The sequence below is a fragment of the Cynoglossus semilaevis genome, chromosome 5 (genome assembly GCF_000523025.1).
Source record: "Cynoglossus semilaevis isolate Cse_v1.0 chromosome 5, Cse_v1.0, whole genome shotgun sequence".
Taxonomy (NCBI): Eukaryota; Metazoa; Chordata; class Actinopteri; order Pleuronectiformes; family Cynoglossidae; genus Cynoglossus; species Cynoglossus semilaevis.
This window is the reverse complement of record NC_024311.1, coordinates 10943531-10963335: the sequence shown is the minus strand read 5'-3', so window position 1 is coordinate 10963335 and position 19805 is coordinate 10943531. Positions and strand designations below refer to the sequence as shown.

The 19805-nt window shown below is 40.9% G+C and overlaps 1 protein-coding gene across 2 annotated transcripts in view; it reads right to left on the bottom strand.

Moving 5' to 3' along the window:
• Positions 1-19805, bottom strand: part of tox3 (TOX high mobility group box family member 3) — a 280269-nt gene that overhangs the window by 244555 nt on the left and 15909 nt on the right. For both annotated transcript variants that reach the window (XM_025055555.1, XM_008310453.3), the window contains exons 2-6: positions 14888-14950; positions 7870-8121; positions 784-1044; positions 469-699; positions 159-239 (exon numbers count right to left, since the gene is read on the bottom strand). In XM_025055555.1, the coding sequence (XP_024911323.1) occupies positions 159-239; positions 469-699; positions 784-1044; positions 7870-8121; positions 14888-14950 (888 nt within the window). The remainder of the gene's footprint in view (positions 1-158; positions 240-468; positions 700-783; positions 1045-7869; positions 8122-14887; positions 14951-19805) is intronic.

Below are 19805 nucleotides of genomic sequence, written 5' to 3'. Positions count from 1 at the left end.
AGCTTTAAAGTGCAAAGGTTCATAGACGATCCACGCCTCCAGGAGCCGAGACCTTTCCACAATATCACACTGCATATTTTCATGACAAATATGAAAATTGAATTTGCTGTTTTGTCAAATTCACACATTTCCAGTAAAAAGATTGGGAAGGTTCTTACTTTGGAAACCAGACTAGCACGGTACGCAGCCAAGGCTTTCAGATACTCTTTCTTGGCAGCTTCTGTTTTGCTTTTGTAAACCTGGGAGACAAAAGTGTGTGTAAATAAAAGAGGTAATGTAAAAATAACACTCCTTCAACCAAAGACAAACAAGACAGATAAACATGTTGTACCTAGCAAGAGTTTTAGGCAGGCGTACTAATGCTGAATCTAAAGTTTATTTAACTCCAACCCAACAAAAATCATTTAAAAGAGTTATCACATTTCTTTTTAAAGACACAGTTTAAATAATAGAAGTATTTCTTCGTACCTGCTTCTGCTCCTCTCCCAGACCATCCCACATGGAGGCCACAATCTTGGACACCTCCCCAAAAGTAGCATTGGGATTCTGACCCTTAATGGCAGCCTGGGTGTCTCTGAAGAACAGAGCATACGCAGACACCGGCTTCTGAGGCTCATTTGGATCCTTCTTCTTCTTCTTCTTTGGAGTCTTGGGTTTCTTTGCAGGATCGATGGGAGCTGGTCGTTTCTCACCGATAACCTGCAGTAAAAGAATGTGCCAGGTTAACCAATGCTTTTCTATATCCTGATTCTTTGACATTATCTATTGAAACTAACTGCTGACCCTGTTGCTGTCATCCTGCTCGTCTTCATTGATGGAGCTGGAGGGTGAGGGCGTAGCAGACTTGCTGGCAGGTGGAGACGGGGAGGTATGGGTGATGTTAGGTCCTGCCATGCTTAGGTTCTGCGTGTTGAGCTGTGATTGGTTGATGGTTGCAAGCTGACTCCTTGCCATCATTCCATTAGAGTTGCTCATGTTGATGATGGACTTCATCACCATTGCTGGATTTGGTGGGTATTGACGCAGGTGGCCCGGACCCATATTCTGTACCACAGAAAAAAAAATGGTAGAAAAAGAAAGATTATTGTAAAAATTCACTGACTGTTCTTCGGTTTTTATACTCGTCCACAAAAGGTAACTAACTTTACTTAAAAAAAAATCAAAGATCATATTAAGCCTATTTATCTACCATATCTGCATGATATTCGTTTATTCAATAGTTTTGTTTGTAACTCTTCACACACAGAAACCCAACATATTGCGCACAAACTCAGGCCAAAACAAAGACTGAACAGAAACAAGCAGCCGTGTGGCACTCAGAAAAACTGCAGTGTCTCAGACATAGTACATAATGACTGCCTGCACCATACCTCGGTGCCTGTACCACAACAATACGTGCAACAAATCCCTCTACACACCACGTACATTATGAAGCTGTATCCTTTAACAGAGATGAAATCGGGTCACTGGATTCTTTGGATTGTTATGTGGCAGATCACATGTCACCATGTTCTGGGTCTTAAATGTATCCATTACTGGCCATGATAAATTATCTTGACACCCGAGGAGCCAGCTTTATAAGGTGGTAATAGATGGCTGCACAGCTCCGTTGATTCATTTCGAAACTCCATTGTATGGAAATCTGTGACAACTTTTGACTGGCCGATCCCTAGAGAGGAAGAGGACTAATGTCTTCGCACTGTGGCACATTACTTGAAATTCCATGATAAGAAATACATTAAAAATAATTATTTGCAGTTCGTATGTAGGCATCTACATGTCAGTTTAGTTTAGACTGAGGTGACCCCAGGGCATTCTCTGGAGTTATAGTTCTGTGAAACTGGCACCTTTCATAAATCATGTGCAACCACATACAAGAAGATAAAATACTTCCATATCATCAATCCCAGAAATCAAGAAGAAGATCACAGGAGGTGTGATGCTCCAGAGCTTTAGATCAGTTTCTTCTCACTGTTCTCAGATCCAGTGTGAATATGTAAGCATTTTCTTAGAGCTGTTAAAGTTAAGACAGTAATCATGTTCATTTAATTGTGAAAACAGGTGTGAAATACCACCCTCTACCTGCAGTTATTAGTTACAGAAAAACAGAAAAAAAAAAAGATTATCCATCCATCCATTTTCAGCCGCTTATCCGTTACCAGGTCGCGGGGGCAGCAGTTGCCACCCAAATCACACTGCACCGTACCAAACCCCCAAACCTTCCTGCGGGTGGTGAGTCCACTGGAAGGTACCAACCACCCTAACCGGGATTCGAACTTGCCCAGGAGGTGAACTCTGGGGTTCCACACCAATGACAGAGACATTAACTCTGGGCCAAAGTGCCACAAAATATGATTAATCATGAATAATCATGATCAATGTGTGGTTAATCTTTAAATTGTTTGACAGTTGCACTTTTATTTTTCAGTGAAATGTTCAGCTCCTGACAGAGTCTTAGAGAAAGTATAGGCAGCATTTGTGCATTGATTGTGGTGGGATGAAATTACCAGGGCTGCCAGCTCCCCAGAGGGAAGACTGATCAGGGAGCCAGCAGAGCTGACATGGAACAGCGGAGAGGAGGTGAACACAACAAAAAAGGTGATTTGTTCTCCCTGGATACATCCATCTGGTATTCAGCAGCAAAACTCAATCTCTCCCAACATCAACACATCATAAACCCACACACCTGGCTTTATTGAAAGAACCTTACGGATGCCTGTTTTCAAAAACAATATTGGAACAGCCTTTCCAACAGCAACATATTGGATCTACAACCCATTTCTTTTTCATATGCCACGTCTGCTGTTTATCATAAACACAATCTATGAAGTGAGAGCAGATTTATATTTACACGAGTGAGAGAGGTTCTGCCGAAGGTGAGACAGCATTAGAGGAGAAATCGGGAGACGTATTTCTCTTCAAATGTGGAAGCTTCCTGTTTGCCTCACCAATAAAAACTGCAGTAAATAAGCCCGTGACCAAATGACACATATCTACAACCTGCCATGTTCCAATTGCCATCGTCATCTTCATTACCGAGAATGCGTCGGCTCGCAGTTTGCCCTCTGCTCGCTACCAACATCAAAGATGTGCACACACTGGGCTCATTAGCTGTAGCCATCTGTATAATAATGCATCTGTCCAATCCCTGTGATGCTGTTCCGACTTAGAGAAATGGCCCATGATGCCATTTGTTTGGAATATGGTAATTTGTAATAAAAGCCCTTTGGATGTGGAAAGATATGCACCCACATATCACATTATTACAGCAAATGGAATGACAGAGCCGATAATGTTCAGATGATGTCACAGAATGGTCACATCCATGCAACACACGTATGATCACAATGACAATGAAATTATAGCTTTCAAAACCCAAGGAAAGTGGGAGAACCGTGTTAAATAACAGCTGAGTTGATTATGAATATGATTCTTGTAGCAAAGACGTGTCTTTACGTCCCTCTGGTTTCACATTTGCATTTTGATTGCAACATTGTCAACAGTCACAGCAGACATCTAACCAGATATTTTGATAGTGATCGTAAATCTGCAAGCAAGTCCTTATCTTGAGCACACAATGGCCAGATGTGCCCTCCTCAGTCAGGACCATGTGTGTGTATAACTAGGTGTGTTGTGTCTTTGTGTTTGTACATGAAAGCCCAACAAAATAAACCCACTTTAAGATGAACAAGGGTTGGTTTTTTGGGGGGGTTATTTCTTTAGAAAAAATCCCCACAGTTTGTTACTTTTAAAGTCCAGGCTAAAAAAACAGGCATCAACTGAGTTCTGTGAACAATACATGGCAAAAAAGAGATAAAAAAAAACAGTTTTGTACGTCGCTGCTTTACTTACTGTTATCACAACCATCACACTGCATGTGGTCACATCAAGCATTAAAGAAAAAAAACTGTGTGAACATCTTCCACTCTAAAGGCAAGTCAATAAACACGGTGGCAGCATTAAACATTCACCAAGTGATAAAAATCTCAAAGTGTTTAAACAGTCTGTTCCTAAAGATATTAGGGAAACAGAATTTGACTGATTTTATGAACAGTGCCTCTATATACTAAGCTGTAACAAGCTGAAAAGAATGTTAACAAGTTTAATTTCCATTCAATCAATGCTGGAGCTCTTAGAAATGTTCCATGGCAGGAGAGGGGTAAAATCATCTATATGGTAATTATAAGGATGAATCCCCCAGTAACTTTTGCCAGCATGAAAGGTCAGTCCTATTAAAGATAGTTTATCAGCACTCTGCACATATTCCTTTACTCGCCTTCTAAACGGGAACATGATTTTATTTTTTTTCCTCCTCTATTTTCTGCAACCGGCTGAAGTCTGTGCTTAAGCCAAATGAGAAAAATGGAACTGTGAATGACGGTAAAGGCTATAATAGCATGAAGATAAATTGTTTTTCTTTCCCCTGCCCTGTCGAAGTCAAACACACTTCTTTCTTGCTCTCTCTCTCTCTCTGTGGTGTGCAAACTCAGTCCATCCATCTCACCAACCTCTAACCCCCACTTAAAAACAAATTTCTCTCCCTGCCCCCCGTGCTCTCCCCCACCCTCAGAATACGGAGCCTCCACCCCTCCCCCACCTTGTTCTGCTACAGCCGCTGACCCTTACCATCTTATAATAATTTCTGGCAGTGCATTATGGGTATTTAAAACCTGTCCAACATGACATCATTTCATTTTTGGAGCTGGCGGAGAAAAGTAAATTACAGAATCAATCACGCAGAAGGTCAAGCCGAGTCTTCATTACAAGCATTGCATGCCTGCATGAATATCTTTCATTTCTGACTGACCCAATATGTCACAATGGTTGTCAGTTGAGGGAGAGAAGAAGAAAGAGTGAAGCAGAGTGAAAAAAAATCCACTCTCTTAAATTGATGTACAACTCATGTCAGTGGTTCTTGGCTTGGAAGGGAGATAAGAGGAATGTGTAGAAAAACAGGCTTTCTGCAACACTGCTCGTATTTTTCGTTTGATTCAGGATATAGTGGTCGACGAGCAGTCAAAACTGAGGGCATTATACTCACTGGTAATCTCCGCAATGTCAAAGCATATGAAATCAGGTGCAATGCACACTGTAAATGGCTTTTCATCTGATGTATGTAGCCCAGAATATGGTTTGGTGTCGCAGATTAGCATATCTCTGCTGCTGTAAAACTAATGACGTGAAGCTGCTACCTTGCAATGAAAAATATATAACGTGTCACCAAATGGTGGTAAATATAATAGGACAGCAGGGCAGGAATCTCTAAAATATTGATTTTAACACACAGTACAAGTGGTTGACTACTGTCGGTTTCAAATCCAATCACGGAAGACACAGAACTCATTTCAGTACATCCTTACATGTGTCGAGAAAAACCTCAAATGTGGCCAAGGCACCAGGTGTTTTTTGAAATGGAACCCAGAGACCCTCGCTGTGCAGGAGGCAGAAAAATCAAGAAGAAATTGTGAATAAAGCAATACTGGCAGCTCTAACTCCACTACTATTTGGCACTATTGAGACTCAATCACAGGTCAGGAGGACACATGCTGGGGAACAAAAATGAGAGTCAGAAGCTTGTTAGGAGAGCAGATTAAATAAATAATGACTTCAGATCCAGGGCTGAGCCCGGCACATTGCAGATGAGAAAAAAATGTACTTTGTCTCTTTGTAGAGGTTCGGCATCTGTGGCCAATTTAACAGAGACATATGCTGGACATTACAGGGACAGGAATTAGCAGAACACTTGGTAATGGAGCAGCATGGACAAAGCTTTCTGAAAACAGCCCAGGTATATTCACTGTGCGGATTTCTCATTAAGTCCTGATAAGAGACAGACTTCCACACACTCTAAACATTCTGTAATGGTGAGATTGTGCAGAGAAAAGAAAATCCTGGACAAGTGTTCGGGAAATATGAGCAGGGGAGCTTGATGAAAAATGTAATTGTAGTAGTGCACGGTTTATTTGTTTGCCCCTGCAGCCATAACAAATAATACAGAATGTAATCATGTATATAAGGTTGTCATCCCTTTATCAGCACACTGACAAAATGACAAAACACCACTCTTAGGGCCTTCGTAAATCATTGTCTCTGTGTACAGAAGGCTGAAAAGCACTGTTACTTATCTGGTTTTAAAAGTTGCGTTCCCTTTTCATGATGGAGATAAACCCTGTACATGAATGGAATTTCTACAGGCGTCATCACAAGACTTTTGGGGATCAATCCCATTTACAGGGAAGATGAAGGGCCACCACGAGCCATACCACACTACAATGTGTGATGACTGATAACGGCTGAGTGGTGCGCCGGCGACAACGCCACGAGGCAGGGGGAAGAAAGCCATATTCTCTCCTCAGTTTTTAATAGAGTCTGTGCACAGTCGGAGACATGAGCCATGCAAATGGAGTTAAAGAGGAATAATGTTTGAGAATCAAATCTAATCCTCCACCAAGTCGTGAGAAAAGTTGGGGAATGTAATTGTGTCAAGGTTCTGTTTCTTCCAGATGTAGAAAGCTTAACTGACCATGAAATGAAAATTCTTTAGGCAAAAGCCTTCTGGGGCTCACTTACTGTATACGGCAGAGATATTTTAAAAGCTGCAATTATTTCACATGCCAGGAGCATGGAAGCAGGAAAAAGAGCTGTAAAATTTTATAGCCCTCTCCCATATGGAATGTAAATAAATATCTCTAATATCAGTGGGTTTCAGCAAATGTGTTAAAGAGGAAGGAAGAGGAGGAGGAGGAGGAGGAGGAGGAGCAGGGTTTTAACAAAATGTTCATTTATTCAAACAGTTGTAATGATCATGACACCTCTGCTGTGCTTTGTGGTTCACAAAGCTAATTCACCATCACTCCTCTCATCTCTCAGCTCACTCCTTTGTCCTTTCCTTCTCCCTGCTTCTAAACGAATCCCTCAATTTTGTAATAGGTTTCTAAGACAACTAGTCAGCCAGTGGCATTTCCATTTTTTACTCCTCAATGCCTCCGTGATTGTGGCATTTCAAAATGCCTTTCCATTCCCAGACAGCAATCTCGCAATCTATGGCATACAGCGGTTATCAACCTAAAGAGACATATTACTTTGTCTACTGTTCTGTGTGTGACCAAGTGTGGCAGTGGAAAGGAGGATTAGTCGGCAAATATGTTAGACGAAACCTCACTAGAAAAGTAATTCTCCTAAACAGAGAAACAAAGCTGGCCCTTAAACACCACACAAAGCAGGTGTCTTTTCCTAAGACCACATGAGAGATTGGACAGAAGCATGCATCAGCATTTATCGCACAAAAAGTGGCTTCAGCAAGGGGCATGAATTAAATATGAGCTAGTGGAACTGTGGCACTTTTGGGTCCCATTTTCTCTGTCCTTCTGGGGCTGCACGGACTCGGTGCTCAAACACCTGTGATCTAGTCACATCTGCTCACCTTACAGAAGGAGGATCATCCAACACTCTACACACTCTCTTTTTTCTTATAAATATACTCACAGTAAGTAACATAATATCATGACATTTACTCAACGTGATCATATACCTTCTGTGTTGTAAACAAGGCCAGATGCTGTTCCAGATGCACTGACAACAGGAGGTGAACAGAAAACTCTGAAGGTGACATCGTGGCTGAGTAAAAGGGCTAATTTAACGACTGCATGCTTTGGGGTTTCAGGGATGTGCAGTAGTAGGTGTTTATAAATCACTATATGTCTGTTTTCTTACCACATCTGGAAATAAGCAGATGCAAGTAGCACATGCTGGAAAGTGCTGGTGTGCAGTTTTTGTGTGCTGACAAATGAAGATAACATATTTATGTAGTTGCAGGATGTGCACAGACATCTTGATTTACTACTGGCATAAATGCATTGGATTGCTCACCACAGGCTGCCCGTTGTTGACAGTCATCCCTTCCTGGTCCATCATGTTGCGTGAGATGGTAATGGAAGGCAGATCCAGGCTCTGGGGAGGGAACTGTGGGATTAATGGACCCCTGTGTGGACCTGGGGGCTCTGGCATTGGTGGGAATGGAGAGTCCACTTCAGACAAACCAAGACCAGACTCTGTTTCTGGTGGAGGTGTAATGGGTGGAATCTCAAACTCCTCATCACCTAGGCTTGGTGTATGAAATGTCTGAAAAGGAAGAAAGGAAACAAAAGTCATGTTACTGGAATATAATTTGAAATGATTCCCCTCAATCACTTTAATGGGTCACAAAAAGTATACAGTGTTGCGTTCATCTGCAGAGAAAATAGACCCAGTGGCAGTGATGCAGCTAAAAAGACACTAAATTGCTGACAATGGTAAAAAAGAAAATGTTTTCTTTACAGAACTGGGGAGCTCTGTGCTGTAGTGGCCCGGTCAACTCTACCAAAACTAAATCGATTGCTATAATTTAACATGGTTTATAATCAAGTTACACGTTTAGATGCAAATAATAATAATAAAAAATGTTGAATCCATGCATTAGCCTGGGGAATGACAGGGAAGGAATTAATAGCACCCCTACAGGAAGGTTTATGTATATATCTGTGAGTGAGAATAGCTGTATAACTTTCCATTAATAATGGAATGTTTTAGTTGAGTGGTAACACCCTGCTGCCAAGTGCACTAAGATGTAATATTTACTAAACTCACTGCAGTTCCCTTTGGTAAGAAATGGGAAAAAGCTGATGAAAAACTCAAAGGCAAAAATATCAAACAGTAATCATGGGATTTAGAAGTTGGAAATCGCTGGGCTGAAGTGCAAAGAGAGAGGTGCGTTTGAAAAACATTTTCAAAGATTTTTTACTGCTTGGCCAGAAGTGGCTTCCTTTTCTGTTTCCTTTGCTTGCACCCTTAAGCCTGCTCATCAAACAGCCTAATCCTACGGCCTTTAAATTAAAGCTTCTGGTCACACTTCATTTGCCTACGTGCCATCTCACCTACTTGGGTCTTTGTTGTCATCTGTAACTGACACTGAACTTGACTCTGGAGAATCAACATAATCACATCCTCACAATGACCATCCAAGGAGGCAGGATCCCATTAATTCAGCCAACACAGGGCCAAACCACTGGGTACACACAGCATCTTCAAAGCACAGGTCTTATACTAACACTGACAGTACTGACAGTCAGTACTGCTGACAAGTTGTTTGACGAAAGTGTTATTATTGGTATGAAACGTTACTGAATTTAGAAAACGCTGTAGAGACAATTTCAACTTTATCTCTGACACTATACTTTTTTGTCTTGGTGTTACTTTTTTTACTATTAAAAAATCTACTTTTGTTACAGCTCAAGTAAAACCAATTCCCTTGAATACCACCAGCAGCAACACCCAGACAGGTGAGGTGCCGTTAATACCAAGAGAAAAGTACACTCAATAACAGGGCTAATAAGACCCGCCTCCCTCCGTCTCAACGTCTCTGGAAATGGATGGGATAATGGGTCACAGTCAACATAGGAAATGTGCCGGCATGAGCCTTGATTAGAAAGTATTAATGTTCTTCTTCCTTGCTTTAGTACACAGACACTTAAAGCGATTTCATTGCCTAGTCAGGGCAGCTGTCCTGACAAGCCTTGATGAATTTCTATGGCAGAGGAGGCTAATAGAGTTTTCATTTCTCCGTTTTTCTTCTTCTCCGTATTCCTCATGCTGCACACAACTGCCTTGCTTTTCCAGGCTTGTTCCACAGCGAGAAAATCAGTTCTTCTCTCGGAATGAGCTGAGGTCATATTCATCACCTCTGGCCTCTGGTTCACCGAGTGCAGAATACATCAGAGACACCTTCAGAAGGATACGATTTAACGATTTTTCATCTTCACATCACCTCACAATTTTGTGCAATATAATCCACAACACTACATGCAAGTAGGTATACAAATGCTCCGCGCAAACGAGTGATAGGAAATAAAACATTTAAGGTTTTTGTAGCACATGGGAACAATAAGGGATCGTTCATCATCTCTGTCGTCATTCATCTTATTCAGCATCCCTGGGGAGGAGTGGGGTCAACGTTCACACCAGCCTTGAGATCTCTGCTGCACCTCTCATTTGTATTATATCACGCGCTGGCATGAAAGCACATGTATATCATTATCGTCTTACACTGTCTTGACTAGCCTCTGGTTCTTACAGCAGTATTGACAGTAATAATACTCCAGGCTAATGTGTCAACACAAGTCCATGTGTAAATTCTTTGGAGAATTAAATATTATAATTGTGGATGCTGTTTGCTGATTTAAGTATTTTTGTGTTACATTGTGTAGGGTAAATGAAGGCAGCAGTATATAGGCCACTGGATACTATTGGTGGCTCCACAATGGCCTAGTTTAGAGATCTGAGATAAATGTCAAAGACTTCAGTTGAGGTCAGCTGTGTTTTAGGAGGAAATAAACAGCAGAAAACTTTTAATCAATCAAAAGGTGCAGGGTTTTAATACAATATCTACTATTCTCCGGCAGTAATAATTAAAGGAATAGAAACTTTTTTTTTAATACAAGTCCAGTTAAAAGATTCTGCCAACTGTAAAATGGCCTAGATTAACAATCGGCACCAGAGGGCAGCGGTAATGTGGGGTCTGGGCTTGTGTCTCATTTTATGCTAGTACAGAATATGTCAGCAGTTTTTAAAGAAAAGACCATCCCCATAGGAAAGTGGTGCCAGATTTTTCTTGAACCCACAGAGTGGCTACATTGTAGTGCGCTGTCTGGTGTCATTTCACATAAAGCCAGTCTAATTCTGCAGCGGGAGCAGCTTAGCCGTTTCTGATCACAGATTAAAACATGCACCATCCACTTTCTTTGCATCACTATCCATTTGAATTGGTCTGAAAACCTCTGCAAAGTCGAGTGCTAAAACTGCTCGATGCTGGATGTGGAGGCGTGTACTGTACGGCACATGGTGAGCGGTGAGCAAAGAATGGCATAGAAACCACACACCACCACTGGGTTTAGTGATTTGACAGCACAGCAGTACTACTACTACTACTACTGTAGGAAACGTCTACTGAACCACCTAGGCTAAGGTGTTACACAAATTGTCACACATTTTTACCGTATGTGCTTTGGTGTAATGTTTGTCCCAAAATAACACGGTTTAGTTTCTGTTTGCTAACAGCGAATAATTATAGTACCGTCATTGTGTTCTCTTACTGACAGTAGGGGCACCCTCTGCACAACCATAACTACTACAGACAATACAACACGTACACACCAACAATAAGATGAACTTTTTTTCTCATTCATTCAACTTCTACTGCTCAAAGCTTTTTTGATGACCCTGGAAATCAATCTCTATTGTGGTTTTAAGTCTGATTAGCATTAACCCAGTATTCACAGAAAACTCATGCACACTCAGGAAACATACCACTACATTCAGAAAGACCAATGATTGCACTAGCAAACAGCGATCTTCCTGCTGTAAGGCTAACCAACTTTTGCAGCCTGTGGCCTATGGACAAAACGTCTCAGCATGTGCAGCCCAGACATGCTCTGTTATCTCCTACGGTGCATATATTTGAAATAATACATACATTTGTACTGACTTTTCTTTTCTTTTCTTTTTTTTTACTAATTCATCCGAAAACTTGTTTCAATCTCATGGCACCATACCATGACGCTGCCATTACAGACACAAATTATCCGCAAGAGCTCATAAAAAATTACTTGTGAGTGCATCAGTGAATTTTCCCTTCTGATATTTCATCCTGTTGCTGCCACACTTCAAAACTGAGTACAAGGACCATGAAATGGTTTTCAGGCAATCTTCCAGGTCCTTCAATAAATGTAGTAATGCAATTCACAGATGCGATGACCAAGACTTGTTAAAGGCAGCCGTGTGCAATTACTGCATATAATAGGCCTCTGAATCAATTGAGGCAGGATTGTGGATCCGGTTTCAAATATCTAGACAGGCAGAGTGCAGCTACTCAAATGACAACATCAAGCCCGGCACCCCTAATCAACATTATTTCAAATTTGGATCATTTGTAGTCCATTTCTACATATTTATAGTTCATTACCCGTCTCTAATTTGATCGGGAGGGTAAAGTGACCCATCTGAGTGAAACATAATCTCACCGTACAGTATCCTTTTCCCTGATAGAAGCAGTCAAGCTTTCCCTGCTAGGATGTATGCTTTAGCAGGCACTCCAAGGTCATCTTATCTCATCCTCTGAGTGCATAAGGTAAATGATACACCAGCTATTTCAACAACAAATACACACCTGCTGTTTGAATGTAGCAGCACCATGCCTTGAGCAAACAATTATATTAGGGAGGATGCAGGATATAGTACCTACATATGAAGTATGTATTAATTTATATTAAACATATAGTAAAGCTTTTGAAAAAAAAAAAAGAAGATGAACCACTAACCGCTAAACCACTTGAGTGTTGAACGGTAGGCGCAAAGGTTGCACTGTAACTGAAACCGTTAATTAAATGATTAAACGATACCAGTATCAATTCATCCACTTTACAAATGAAGAGTTCAATCCACGAGCAGCAGAAGACAGACCTGATCGATAAAGGACTCTCCAGATGATGATGCTGCTTTAGGCTAAGTACCACACACTCAGGTGTTGAACCGCTTCCATTTAGCACTAGTGCTTCACATGCACAGTTAAAGTTAATTCAGGCATGGGCAAAGATCCATGCCACAGTCAGTGTTGTACAGGTTTAACTGATTTATTTATGTCGGACTCGGCAACTAGAGTTGGGAACAACCATGTCTTTATCCTATAAGTAATGGGCAATTTTAGGTTGATATGTTCGTGGTTAGTGTATTGAGTCAAATTATTTAACCAGATGTATTATTTCATATTTGATGGGTTGGGTTTTTGTCCTTTTATCTATTTTTGTTACACATTGATAAATGCAATGTCTAAAATAACTTGTAGAAGAATGTACCTAAAGCCTTCCTCCGAGCTGTGATTTGCTTTATAGATTCCAAACTACATTTTGGAAAATGGAAAAATGGACTCACGGTGAAACATGCTGTATGACTTCCTGAACTGGTTTATTTGGTTTAAAGTAATCTATAAATTGTAGAGGGGCTACAGTATTTATCACTTCCTGCCAAGAGATTCCAAGAAAGCAAATGAGTGTTGTATCAAGGAAATAAGTCTTGTTTCTTTCTTCCTTGTCAATCATGATATGCATGAGAAATTTAATCTCATCATTGGAAAACACAGCTAGGATTCCCTTTTATATTCATTAATGGAGCATAGTAGACTGATGACATCATTTATTTAAATATAATGGATTTAAGTTGGGATTTCACGTGTGAGAGTGTTTTGTGTTTATTTTATGAATTCTTGTCATTCCCATCGTTAAGATTCACTGTTTGACATAAACAATTTGACTACATTTCTGAATGCAGCTCTGATTCTAGTTGCAGTGTTAAAATGGTAACTTTGTGTGGATTTACTGGACAAGAATATAAAACTAAACATGGAGAGAATATATTTAACCTTGCAGTCAAAGTTAGCTTTCCATTAGGGAGCGCTCATAAAAAAAAATTACTTTCCATTCTACCCTTGGCCTGAGGCTGGCACATTAAATAAATTAATAATGCGTTACAGTGGAGATGATGTGAAAAACTTCTTACTGCTCTCACTTTAGCACAGGTTGCAACAAATTTGGACACTGCATTGGCTCAAAACAGAATCCACACTCACTATTTCTCTCTCTTTCTCCTACTTAGCACAATGCCATCTGTGCCTTAACACTGGAAACAGTTGTTCCTTTTGATAAAATGCAAATGAGTTGGGGTGTTTTTATCCAGTCCCTCCACCCAATCCTCAACCCACCCACAGGCCCATCCCCCTACCCCTGCCTGCCACAGTGGGCCCTCACAGCTGGGGGCTGAATGCTCTCCAGCAGCTTGTGTCGGCGTGGTCCTGCTGCAGTGGGCCTCCGCGGCTTAAAGGATGCGTCCACTCAGCGTACATGCGGAGGAAAATTAAACTCCTTCCGTGACACTCCGTGGCTTTGTGGAGCAGCCACTTTATGAACACGGGGTCACACGCTCCAAACACTCCTGAGGTTCAGTGTCACTGTTGCATCCCAATGGCTGAGTGGCGTGAATGAAAACAATACTGCCAACAATGACATGTAGCACAGTATTTTGGATGTGCGCTGATGCTTTGCTGTGGGTTTTGAAACCAGATTAGTCCCCTCTGCTAAAGTGAATGAGATTGGCCCGTTTGAACCATAGAGGATCATGGGTATTTTTGGTGCACTTGTCTCTAATGACAGGGCAGCCGAGTGGGTGGAGGGGAAATAAAACGAGTAAATTTAGATCACTGTTAGGACGTCTATGGCTCACAGAGGCAGCTATTTACCTCCAGAGGGAAAAAAGTATTCCCTTCTTTATTTTAATGTAACAGCAGAGTACATTGAGTTATTACAGCAGCTCCACAGCCAGATTAGTGGTGACATTTTCATTTTCAGTTTGTGCCAGCACACAGAGGTTCGGAGAGTGACAGAACCACAGCACATTCTTTGGACTCCTTCATTATGTTTTTAAAAACGACAATGGAACCAGGTGTTTATATCTTCTGCTCCATGTGATAACACTTTATCTTAACAGAGTGTAGTCAAGGCACTCAGGTCAAATCTCTCCAAAGATACAAGGAGACAATAATGTGTAAGTCTGTGGCTTTTGTTTGTGAGCTTAGGTGCTTGGTGGGCCGGGGGCATGAGGCATTCTAAGCAATAAAAAATAATCTTGTTCCATATTAAAAATGTAAAAAAAAACTCAAAGTTTTTTTTACAGGTAGTGTAAAAGGTACTGTACAGGTACTGTTTAAAATCTCTTTAACATTAAAAATGTATAATTAAGCATACTACAGTACCTTTGACATTAAAAATGTCTTTGACATTAAAAATGTATAATTAAGCATACTCACATCACCAGCAGCCAGCAGGGCTCCATTTGCCTCAGCCATGTTCATGTAGTTGTTGTTCTGGAACTGCAGAAAAAGCCAACACAAAACAAACATAATCAGACCAGTGCCCAGAAATCATCCAGTGAAACTCAACCACTCTGCACTTCATCCTGCATTTCATAACAGACACCTGTCACTCAAACTGGTTGCCACACTTGGCTGTGGATGTTTACACAGCGAGTTAACCCTTTTTTACACACACTACCACCCAGTCATTACTGGGACATGAAGAGAGGCCCGGGCCAATTTGAATCAGGGTAATGAGAATCTGGTCTGGCTATTCAGCTCTTGTGGGAAGGCAATTAAAGATATGTTTGCATCACAAAGCCAAGTATCAAGATGCAGTGGCAGGTTATTAACTTTAAACAAGCTAAGGAAGAGATTACTGAGAGGAAATCTGGAAGAGACAGTTTGATGTTTTTTATATTATGGGTGGATTTGGATTTTAAGCTCACTATTCACTCATGCTTGCTAATAACAGAAATAGTATCAGAGTTATGATAGTTTACACGAGAGCCAGTGGTATCACAATAGTGCCACACTGTATAAAGGGAAAAAAACATGAACTTTCACAGGAAATAACATGTTTTCACTATTCCCCATCACCTCACCCTCCACCTCCAACCCCAAACCCACACATAGCCTGCTGGCAAAATGGCAGCCACTTCCTTTCTTCTGAGACACAGCCATGCTGACAGGTAGGAACAATGGGACATAGAATGAAGAATTATGGGCTAGCAGCTGGGCCCAGGAGCACAATGCACCTCTCTGTGAGTGAGGAGTGCAAAACCCCAGCCTACACGGCTCAGAGGAGAAAGAATCACAGCGCGTCCGCGTCTTCGCAAGCTTCCGTGGTGAATGCTCCCCCTGTTTTCCACCAAGGATCCAGGCTAATCTCATCACTGTGTTTATAACAGAGTCACTCACTTTAAAATGTTATGAGTGATGAGAAAGAGGTGGCGAAAAAGGCTTGTTATCTGAACAGACGCCAAACAATAGTTTAAACAAATTAAGATGACAGTGAAGTGAGAGGTGCATTAATATATTTTCAGTTTCATTACGGGGTTTGTTCTCCTTTCCTCTGCCTTGTCTTCTCAGTGGTTAGTATGTGAATGTAATTACTGAAACAGCTACTGCTAATCAACCACAAATAGTATCCATTAATTAGTCTATGCCCTGGAGAGACAGAATGAGAAATCTGCAGCTACGCTAACAATGCTGCCCGCCAATGAGGAGAGGAGCCACATGCTCCGCTAGCAGTTACTGAAGCAGGTGGTTTGTGCTCTTTAGGCCTCTGGAGCCATTTTACCTGGAGCTGTCCTGCTAACCATTTCTGACTGGAGCACTGATGTTTACATGTTGAAACAAACATTACTGCATGCTAATGTACAACTACTCACAGACTCACAGGAGTCAAGAGAGAAACACCTGTCAATACCACATCGTCCTCTGCTCGCTAGGTGTGTGTAATTTTAAGACTTGACATGGCTGCCTTAACATCAGGCACTGGGCTGGTAATTAACCTTACGCCAGGCTTATCTGGGAAGTGTTACTCTGTCCTTCCCTCTTCTTTAAGATAACAAATTGGAGTCTCAGAGATATCCCTCTTCATTCAAGCACTAGGAACATGGTTCTGATTAGATGAGCGATAGGGTTTCATGCAGTACCGTGTCTTTAACACTCTTCCTTCCTCATCTCCTACTTGATGCGATAAAGATTTCAAGAAGAAAACAGACAATGGCTCAATTCTGCATTAACTTCTCCGATCATTTGTTAAAATCCCCGAAGGACAAAAACAGAATTGTAATCCGTCTAGGCAGGGCTGTAGGAGACAAAGGTATGTTGGGTATGATGGGAAAAATAACAGGACTTTGGATTATTGGATTTAATTTATTTCTGCTCTGTGTTGAAACTGTGATCTGACTGCAGATTATGTTAAAAACAAGCAAATGTCAGTCATATGTAGATTTTAGAGTGAATCCATTTGGTGGAGTTATATATTGAAATTACTCATTTTAGCATGACAAGTGACAATGATGAAGAAATGGAGCAGTCCAGCTGCCAACTGGAATAAAAAGAACCAAGGAACTCGTTCCTCTCTCTCTAAATGTTAGCTGACAACAAACCCTAAAGAGTACATTTACATTTCTGCATTTAAGTCATGTATGTGTGTGTGTGTGTATATATATATATGCTTCAGTGGGGCAGTGGTGGCTTAGTGGTTAAGGAAGCGGACCGGAAGGTTGCAGGTTTGAATCCTCCAGCTGCCAAGTTACCACTGAGGTGCTCTGAGCATGGCACCATCCCCACTCACTGCTCCCCGGGCGCTCAAAAAAAGCACTTTGGTGATGGGTTAAATGCAGAGGTCACATTTAGTTGTGTGCAGTGATGTGTGTCACAATGACAAGTAGTTCACTTTCCTCTCCTTTCCTTTCACAGACGCTTGTGTCAGCAATGTTTCTGAGTACAATTAAAACAGCAATGCACTTTAATTAAATGCTGTAATTTTAAATCAAGCCATTCTCTTTTTTAAAGTAGTGTTGTGGAAGAAGTGGAAGAACACTTTTGTCTCACAGATCTACCGTCTTCCTGTATGATCTTTGCATGTTCTCGTTGCCTATGAATTTTTTCAGGTATTTGTGTTTTAGCCACAGTCCAAAAACACGCAGGATTAGCTTAAGTGGACACACTACATTAACCATAAATATGAATGTGAAGGTTAACTGTGAAGGTCTCATACATTTGGTCTCACAGTCCAATCCAATCACTTAAACTCCCAGCTTCCCTGTTCAACCCTGAAGATAATTAAGTGGTAGAAGATGAATGAATATTCTGCTTTCGTACCTCTATACTGACGCGAACAGATGCAGCATGTGTTCAATTCACGTGGATGTCATGTTACACATCACCAGTTGTTCATGAAAACAATGAGTGGATAAATCATGCAGCCGAGTGTCATTAAACAAAACCCAGACGGAGGTAAATTGAGCTGGATTAAATACTGTAAGCACAGACAATGATCCGAGTCACATTAGCTTCATTAGAGAAAATACAATCAAGTTCATTGGAAGAGCTAATTAGTAACCATCAACTCCCTCAGCACTGTCTCGGGGAACATCTTTGACATGTTTTAGTACTTTTTCAGTTCCCTTTTGGGGCCACGCAGAACTCCTCAGAGACCTCCGTCTAAAATCCCCAGAACTGTCCGTCTTGCTGGTATCAGTCTACAGCATAAAAGCAGTTCCATGTTAAGGGATGGTACAATGATGGCTGGAGGCCTCAGTGGATAAGCTGAACGCAGAATGAAGAGGAGGGATAGCATTTGTCTCTATGTTCAGGTTAGTGTGGACTGAGTCAAATGCCAGATTAAATTAGGTGTGATTGGAGGGACCATGCAGCTGATGGTTAGGAGCCTCTTTAAAAATGGGTCAGTGCAGACAATGAATGCTGTGTAATTGAAATGATGAGATGAGCGGGAACAGAACTGTGCAAGCCACGTGAGGGGCCAACGTCCCTGTGTGATTTTCAAGTCTCTGGGAAATTTGGAAACCAATTTAAAGAAAGACAAATACTCCCAAAACTCACTAGAGATGCTGGAAAAAAACAAAACAAACGGTTTAAAACCAGATAATCCTGTGTTGTTTTCTGTTTTACAAAGAATCGCTTCCCACATTTATACACTTCCAAAACTTAAGCATGCAGTTGTTTGTTTATTTGTTTGTTTTTTTTAAATAAAAATAATAAATTGTGTCGCCTTGCCTTAGCAGGCTGTTATTAACATCGGGAATAGAGAGAAAAAGCATGCCGTGCCAGTGTTTTTGTTCCTCATTCTGCACCACTGGCACATTTTTCAATAACTGTTTAACAGTCGAGAATTAAGAGCTTACATGGACCCTGAGTCTGATGTGAAAAGAATGCACTGTCTGCATAATTGAAGGCAGACAGGAACGATACCTTACAGTGAAAGGGATGAATGTGAAAGTCTGTTTTTCCCCTGTAAATAAAGCATAGTGCCATCAGAAAATAATTAAAAGAAAAAATGCGTCTATAAAATCTAACCATTTATGAAAGTATTTTTACAGTAGAAAATGGAATTTGTAAGCTGAGATTTTTCTTTTTGCCACCCTTTAAACCCTAGCTCAGGAATATTTGTATGGGAGAATGTCCAGTGGGAAATATGGTGTTTTGCAGCTATTATAGCAAACAAAATTATTTCAACCTCAGGGCAAACACAATATTACACCAACATGACCCCATCTCACCCATAGTATGATGGAATAAGCACATAGATCCTATCAGTAAACATGAACTGGACAGCCCACACCGACAACACCTGACTGACGACATGCATACAAATGGAAAAGGGAAACTGCAGATATTTTTATATTTTCATAGAAACTGTCAATGCGACTCAGTCAATGGTGTGAAAATTGGAATTTAATAAAGAGTGACTGAGACAGAAGGATGATGACAAGCAATTACTTTGAAGAAAAGTAATAGGCTCTGTAATGTGTTTTTAAACAAGCCTTAGCACAATGTTCTTTGGTTTTACAAGAGAACAATCAAAAAGTCACAACAGCAGTGCAGTCTATCAGCAGGTCCCCTAATTGGACCATTCTTTCTGCCCACTGAGAGTCACCAAACTAATTCAATCATGAATCCAGGCTTTCCCAAAAACATATCAACTGCTGACAAGCCATTTTACAGTTTAAGCTGGAGCTGGTTAATCACAGCCTAGTGTGTGTTCTCTGGAACATGACACTTGTGCTAATGTGGTCTCTAGTGGTTTTAATAAAATACAGCAAAAGCACTGCAGTAAAAACTCAGCCTCCATTCCGGAGAACCCCACAGTAATGTGCTATATATTATTTTATGCAAT